The sequence below is a fragment of the Homarus americanus genome, unplaced genomic scaffold (assembly GCF_018991925.1).
Source record: "Homarus americanus isolate GMGI-L3 unplaced genomic scaffold, GMGI_Hamer_2.0 scaffold3359, whole genome shotgun sequence".
Taxonomy (NCBI): domain Eukaryota; kingdom Metazoa; phylum Arthropoda; class Malacostraca; order Decapoda; family Nephropidae; genus Homarus; species Homarus americanus.
Genome location: NW_024751751.1, coordinates 14337 through 23091, shown reverse-complemented (window position 1 = coordinate 23091; position 8755 = coordinate 14337). Strand labels below are relative to the sequence as shown.

The following is an 8755-nucleotide window of genomic DNA, read 5'->3' as shown; positions in this document are numbered from 1 at the left end:
GACTGTGTGCATAGTAAATACAATGCACAATGTCTACATGAATTGTGTGAATAAATCTAATTCTTGGAGGTGATTTTTTCTGTTGACAAATAATAAGATTTACAGTATATATATCGCATACTATTGTTTAGCCTGGTGAATCACCATTATAACTCTGTTGCTTGTATTCCTCATGTCAATATCCTACATACATGGATGACATGGTTTATGCACTACATATTGTTTTTACTCTTGCTAACTTACAAAATGTTTATAATTCTTGCACTAATAAGTTAAACTTGCATGTTTATATTCAGCGAAGTATTTGTTTTCACACAATTCACATTTGTGTACTGTATATATTTTTCCAGGATTAAAATAGTATTCAAGAGTTGAGTCATTCTAGTGTTGTGTGCTGTGAGGTGGGCACCACGCCTCTTGACTACTAACCCTTCCTACCCAAGTGGTGTCAACCCATACACTACTATGTGAGTCAGATGTTACCATAACTTTTCATGACACATCTATCCCATCCATATTTGTTTACCATGTACTGTACTGTATATAGATACATAAATGGACCAAACACTATCAAAAATTCTGTCTTTCAAATTAATCTCAGCCTCCTATCACATTTCACCCCTTTCCCCCTTTACAGAGTTAACCTTGCACATACAGTACTCCAGGACCCTTTATCAAACAGATTTTTATTAAATAACTAACAATATGTCATTCCCAATGTAATGGGTGAATGTAGTGCACCAAGTCAGGTAAAGTGATAATATACTATGTGGTCATGATCTTAGTGGTGAGGCCTTCAGGTGATGCCAACAGTGAACCTTGTTATGGAAGCTAGACAACTTCACCTAATAAATCTATCAAGGCCTAACTCTCTGCACCTTTAAATGTAGTTCTCAGCGATACTATTTTTCTTAGCTGTAGTTTATTCATTCAGCTTGTCAACAACCAGGATATTAATCGTTGGTCACTACGCTCCAATAAAACTAACATCTTTTAAAATTTCAATATCGAATTTATAAGCTTATTTTCTAATGAACTCACATATCATATACTGACAATCTTTCTGAAAACTACTAATTAATATGTTTATGTCAACTATTATTTATGAGTGAATGAAAAGCATACATGCATACACAAGTCACCATACAAAAGTACAGTATATAGAGATACTTGGACAGTTTTGTTTTCAAGATACTGTAATGGCAACAATACTGCCAGCTAAAGACTTTGCTAACCCTTTAAAAATTAAGATAAGTACTGTATTAGAGTTAAGTGTTTGATAAATTTGAAGTAGAGTTGTAACAATTCCAAATGTTCAAGTTTAAAACATCACCATAATCCTAAGTTAATATTGACCTTATCAGTACAACCTAAAACTAGATCCTATGAAATGTACTCCTGTAACTAATGAGTTTGAGAGGCTCATGATCATGACTCTGGATGAAACTTCACAGGAGGCAGCAGGTAGGTACACTGCAGGGGGAAGAAAACAGATTGTAAATTAGTAGAGGTGGTGATTCCTGGCCGGTGGTCCCGAGCAGTAGTGGATGGGCCTTTGTGGTCTTCCTGATACTGTACTCTTATACCATTATTGGCCCCATTTCTTATAATGACCTTTTACAGTAACATGTATCAAAGTTGATACTAGATATGTAAAAAAATAACACTAATGAAAACATCTCAGAATTTAAGTAAATTTTTGTTTCTCCATATGAAATACAAAATGTGCATTCATACATCCAGACATACACCAATGCAAGGCCAGCCTCAGTATCTCATCAAAATCTAATTTAAAATCTAAAGTATTAGGCTACAATAACCAGTTTGAGAGTGCGTGTGGTTTTTGACAGCTGACCAAGCACTGCACACAGCCACATGAGAAAGCAACACACTCAAGAGATGACAGGCCATAGCCTTCATCAACCTAACATGAGTATTTTACAAAGCCAGAGTGGCAAGGTGCGCCACCACTCACTGGCCAGCGAACGGATCCATTCGCCAGGGATATGACCTGCATGATGCGACGGGCACGATATTCATCTTCCGATCAGCAATGGTGGGCCTCTTGTACTAGCCATGGGGTCATGGTCTTTGTCAACCTGTAATATTATATACCACATAAACAAACTACAAATTACCATGACTGCTCGACTAATTCTGTCTACACTAAGAAATGAAAGCGTGCAAGATGGACGTTTGACCACCTTTCTTTTACTATAAACCCACAAAACTCTAATGATCCTAAATAAAATGTGGTGATAAATCTTTAGGTACACTGCCAGCCATACACATTATCTATTAGTACAGTAATCACTATGTAGGTAGAAGATGTTTCACTCATCAAAGAAAACTAAGAACATAGAGTGCGGCTGTTTCTATATTACTCATAACTTGTAGCTAACACATTTCACTATAAGAATAAGACATTGAAATAAAACTGATAAAAATATGTTACCCACCAGCATGTGAAGAAAGAGGGGAAGAGGAAACACATTTTGAAACACCCAAGATACAGGAGGTCCAGCAAAAGTTTAAAAGCTCCTTACACAACCCTACCAATTAAATGGATGTCAATGAGTATGTACTAAAAACGATGAACCTAAATAGTTGCCTAGATACCAGAACTTGAGAAGAACTTAACCAACAGTGTAGACTATTTTTCCTATCATGGGTCTGAAAATTACAAATGAGAACAAGGTGAAAGAAAAACTGCAGTATTACAAGAGGGTTTCAGCACTAAACTTCAATATACAGTGTAACCCACATCTAAAAGGTCAACTGTATAAGAAAAGGGTCCATAGATGTTAGTTTTCATGGATGGTGAATTTCATGACATAAACTGACTTAACCCATTGAGATTTCAGGTAAATTACAATATAACATTCAGTAACCATTGAAGCTTACATATTACTTTATGAAACAATGTAACATTTCTTCTTGTTCCTTTGTCTTGTTATGGTGCTTGAATTAGCATATAAAACACATCTTCCTCAATCGTTACTCAAATCTAATAATTATCCTTCCTGTGATGTAAATTCTAAGTTAAAGAGAAAAAAATTATAAACCAAATTCCTAATAATAAAATTTGTCCAGAAACAACTTTGTATTACCCAGTACACACACCACACAGTCCGCTTGTAGCTGCTTCATACATTGTTCATGGAACGGTGGATAGTTTGTAGATTAACAACCAAACCCAACACAAGCTGATAAATATACAGTATACCATCATTATTTAGTGAACGGAAAAGTCAGAAACATTTTCACCAAGTACAGTGCAGCACCAGTATTTCTCTGGTTACTTACCATTTCATTGAGGAAGAGTTGAGGAGCGTGTATGCATTACTCCCCTTCTTCCCAAGGTGGTCCCCCCGTCATCATCCTCATCCTAAGTGACAAGTACACAACAAACCTAAATCTCTTCAAAATTCAATTAAATATTTATATATTCCAAAACATAAACTTTATAGGATTAATGCATAAATATTATGTCTCATTATATTACCTTGAATCACAAGATTTATTCTATGTTAAATAGATAAAACGTTTTCACTTATGTTTATACAAAATAATGAAAGAAAGGATTATTGATGAACTATTTTCACACAAAACATACACCAGAGCTTTACAGGTTCTCTGAGTCATTAACAATACACTTGTACAAATAAAAGAATTAAGTCTGTATAAAATTACTGTACAATACTCACATCCAGGTCATCCACACCAATGGACTGAACAGATATTTGTTCCCATTGAATATCATAAATATCACTGTCAAAGTATCCTCCTCCGTCCAGCCTCACTCGCTCCTCATCCTTGGAGAGACCGCCTGGTGGTGGTGGCACTCAGACAAGTTGGTTTTCTGTTCTGAATATCTTGAATGTGAGCTTCTACATCTGGAAAATAATAAATAATAAATAAATAAATAAATATATAAATCCAATGGTAGCTTGTTAGTCACCCCAACACAACAATACTAGCAAGGTTTGCAGTGGACTACTGCACTATCTTGCCATCGCCACCTCCTGCCAACCTCACAGTCCGCCACTACAACAAAATTCAGCCCATAAGAGCCCGCACTCGATAGATATAAGAATAGCACCATCCCATCTATTGTTAAAATAATAAACAACTCCTGATTTATGTACTGTACAGCTCTGTAAATCTATTGAATGCATATCATTATGCCTAAATCACATGTAAGTTTGAATATTTTCATCCACAGCTGCAACTCTATTAATAAACCGTTTATTATAATTATTACAATACACACTACACTACAAATAAAATATATGGTAATAAATTTCAGAAGACATAATTACAAACTAAATTAAGCATCAAATTTAGACCAAATATTAGTAACTAACCGCTACAAATAAAATCCACTTAAATAGAGTTTACCTGTTACAATCTTGTCTCTATTGTTAATTAACTTTGCCAAGGACGTTCTTTGTCAATAATATCATAGGCAAAAATCTTATAGGACCCAATATAGTACCAACAGAGGCTATAGTACTGCTCCTCCACTGTCACTCTCAAGGCTAATCAAACGAGTTATCTCAGGACCATTAATCTTTGGGGTAAGAGAGTCCGTGTGTGCTGAACTGTATAGCTACTTGCATTGTCTATATACATATGTTGAACTGTATACCTGCACTACCTATAAATATAGGTATGGTGTACAGGTCCTTATATTCATTAATTCAAGTACTGTATACATGCATTGTTTATATAAGGACTAAAGACTTGTTATCTCATCTTCCGCCACCAAACGTCCTTTACAATTTATGAATATCAAGTAAATAAAGATGTTTGGAGCCAAGATATACCTATGACCTCCACGACCAGTCGAGAGACATAGTTCTGTGTGGTTGGCGCCGCGTCCTCCTCCATAACACTTTACTTCCGGTTATGTTTCCTCGTGTTGCTCTCTTCGGCCTCCACTCACTCCATTAATACTCTGTAATATACTACAATTAAATATATGTATCTACAGACCTGAGTTCATCTAAGTGTGATTAATATGACAATCTTACCCTCCGTTGTGAACTTGCGCGTCGCCATTTTGTTTACAATCGACATTCTCCTGATGGTGTGCGCAGGGGCGGCGTCACTCAGCGACCATTAATATAATAACTTTATGCTGACGTTATTATGTTCGCTTCAACAATTAAGGTCTTTCGCCGTGCATCTAGGTTATTTGTTACATGTCCCTATAATAAAATCGTGAGTAACAACTCTTTATTTTACTACTTTTAAGATAATTAACTGCAACCTCAAACGTTTGTAAGAATATTACCTTGCCAAATCAACAACAAATATTTCATACAGTAATAGTTTAACAACAAAATGATCTTGACATTTTAATGCCCAGTCACAATATTTGTTTTATTTCAACATGTTTCGTAATCGAAATGTCAAAATGTGTTGAAAAAAAATTTATCGCTTCCTAAGCCGGCAGGCGATAGTCCAGTGTAACCCGGAACACGACAGGTTATTACAATAATTCCACAACTTTTAATCCAAATTTAAGACGTTAAGCCTGAGTTTTCTGTACAGTACCTGTAGTTTCTACTTTGGGCTGACCTCTAGCGGGCAGCCACCTGCCAACTTCAAATATGTACATTTGACTGAATAGCTGCTTTTCAGGTAGCTATAGACTTCTATTCTGTCATCCCTTTAACCTTCAATAAAATAAATATGTAATTAAAAGTCTATTCTCTTGGTAGACCATCGTCCACGTCCCACCAGTGATGCAAGAGCTAAGTTTCATATCACCATAAACACCCAGATCTTCCTTGCATTTAGTTTGTTGAAGTTCTTTATTCACTTAAAGATGTTATATTCCTCCTTATGACTGATACTGTATGACTAAATGCATACTAATGCATTTTATTTAATGTTGAATCTTTGACCACTCTGACAGGACAGAAATCTTATTTTAATTCTTAGTCCGTTACTTTTTATTTCTCCAAATAAGCTAGAGTACTTGCAAACATTTGTATGGACTAATAGCATCTGGCATCATATTCATTAAACAAATAAATAACATTGGTCTAAGCACAGTAATTGTCACTAGCACACATGACGGATTTGTGCCTGTGATAACCACTCATTTACTGATGGTAGAGAAAGCCTTCTATCCATACTAGGCATTTCCCTATTTCTGTATCCTTCAAAACTAACTTTTGAGTCTTTCTGAGGTACAACACCAAATAATATTTACAGTAATAGTATCAATATCACATTCCAGGATGTCTAGCATAAACTCATTCCTAAGATTGTTTCCTTGTATGCTGTTTGTAACATCATGGCACATCATGGTACAAAGATTTAATATTTGAGTATGATGAAAGCCTTTTGAGTACATTGACAAACACATTAATCACAAAATTTTCCTCAAGTAAGATGATAAGTGTACTGGGGGTCCTAAGTCATCTTACAGTACCATAGTTTACACCTCAAATGAAGTCAACCAAGATGCTCATTCTCCCTGATAACACCACCAATTCCTCAAATCAATTATGTATTTTACAGTCACACATGTACCTTTTACTTAATTACTTCAATGTTCCAAATTTTGAGGAATAAAGGAAGCTGAGAGAGCTGGGAGAAACGTAGCCTATCGTATCGGATTATGAAATACTGTACAAAATAATTAATTTCAATATTATGTGATTTACAAATATGGGCACAATAAAAGGAAAATATTTTTCATTCTAATTGTTACTTTAGATAAATGCTACTCAGTTTCAATGTATTGTGACACTGCACCATCATCTATGTTTCGTCAGATACTCCTTGTTCTGCTTTTATCAAGTTGTATTGAAATCAGGAAATTTAACAGCATGTCTAGTTACTAAGTTACGGGATACATTTGATGTAGGTCTCCTCTCATGCTCAATAAACCATAATATATCTCAGCTCGAAAATACAGTGATTGGTGTTATCAGGTCATGTTGCTCATGGTTATCCAGCAGGTGAATTATTACGATCCTGGAATAATAAAAAGTACAAAATGTACTACAATCTTCAGGTAGATTTATTCTGCAATGGTTACTTCAACATCCACATCAGGTTCAATGTTAATGCTGGTAATCTGCTTCACCACTTCTGATGGGGAGGAGATCAATGACACGCTTTGGATTCTCATCTGAAACGATCCCAAGTCTTGAACCTTCAACGCAGGAGTCTTACGGGTGGTGATGCGCGATGTCTTGGTGGGCATACGGACTGGTCCCTTAACCTTCAACTGCTTGTCCTTTGTTCCCTTCACAAGCTCAGAGCACACTGTTGATACAAGTGCCAAGTATATACTGTATACAGGTATATTATGGAAAAATAAAAGCACACGCTTTCTAAATTAAGAGGCAGTTTTTAATAAACAGTTTCAATTACTGTACAGTATAATATTCAATGAGCCATTTATAAATACATACACCATCTGTCATCTTAGATTAAAATAAATAGTATTTTCAAGTCTATACAATAAATATATAAAAATCACTGCCCTCATAGAAAATAAGTTACCAGCTAACAAACTTTCCATTATAGCACATAGAGTAATGTGAATTACATTAAACTACACCACAGTACACAAAATAATTCTAAACTATTGTTTCTAATAAACAATATCATGAAAACTTTTGTAACTGTTGCTTATATTACCAGTCCAATGGTTCTGCATTTTGAGGAGCCAAAGGTATATTGGGCATACAATATTTAGCACAGAATATGCCCAGTTATTATTTTTTTGGACGATACATAAATTAATAAGAGTAAATGACTGTTGCACGACATCCCACACAGAGACCAAGGGTGCGGTGACCGAGGAAGGTTCAGAACCCCTGCACTATTCAGGTGGTTCTGCTCCACACTCATGGTTAACTTTAATGCACCTGACCACAGATTTTGGGAGCAACTTAAATAAGTTATGTAAACTTTAACTGGAGAAGTAAAATACAAACAATGACCCTGGCCAATAGCAGCTGGGACATTGCTGTTCAGTATGTTATATAAATTTCTAACCTTTTCTTGACTATATAATGTACTGTATTGCCAAATACCAAGGAAATGTGTAAATACTCAACAGTTGCTTGTTGTGTATAGTCTACTCAATATGGTGAGTGAACATGACTTCTGTACTGTACACAGATGTCCTGACTTCATCAAACACTATGTAGCTACTGTAAGTAACTCACCCTTCTCCAGTGACTTGACGTGCTGGAGGTGAGGGTAATGCGAATGCGATGGATGGGAGCGCCGTCGCCCATCACACCCCCTTCATGTCACTTTTGTCGCACATGGCAGCCATTCTGAAAACATCACCGTTTAATGCAACTAAAAATCAGTAGCACTGTATGTATCCAGTATACATTGTGCAATAAGTGTACAAAGAAAAATCACAAGTATAGCTATGACAGAGAAATTATTGTTCTAGGCTAAATAATGAGCTTAAAGTGGCTATAGAACAAATTCACAGGACCCAAACATATATAAGATACAAACTAAAACATGACTAAGATAATGAGGTTAGGTTAGGTTTGTGTCTGTCACCTCAAACTTACTTTATCGTCATGGAGTCTTTGATCTAAGTTAGGCCTACCAGATGTTCTTGTAAAATTAATTGAGAGCTGGACACGGCATTAACCAGTCTTGATAAGATATTAAGGTAATATTATGGCCACAGTCTTTGAATTAATTTCCGAGTGTGATTTCAAAATACAGAATTTTTATGTTGGAAAAAATTTAGATC

General features: G+C 35.6%; 1 protein-coding gene and 1 long non-coding RNA gene across 2 annotated transcripts; both read right to left on the bottom strand.

The window, feature by feature from the left end:
• Positions 1–1977: 1977 nt before the first annotated feature.
• Positions 1978–3746, bottom strand: LOC121854836. The gene is made up of 3 exons (XR_006086645.1): positions 3708–3746; positions 3307–3388; positions 1978–2099 (listed from the first exon to the last, which is right to left on the bottom strand). It is a non-coding gene; the product is annotated as an uncharacterized LOC121854836 (long non-coding RNA).
• Positions 3747–7019: 3273 nt separating this feature from the next.
• On the bottom strand, positions 7020–8314 carry LOC121854834 (40S ribosomal protein S20-like). Its single transcript, XM_042349634.1, is given in 4 exon segments — positions 7020–7290; positions 8202–8222; positions 8225–8284; positions 8287–8314. Coding segments are annotated over 4 exon segments (357 nt in total). The 3' UTR covers positions 7020–7042.
• Positions 8315–8755: the final 441 nt, after the last annotated feature.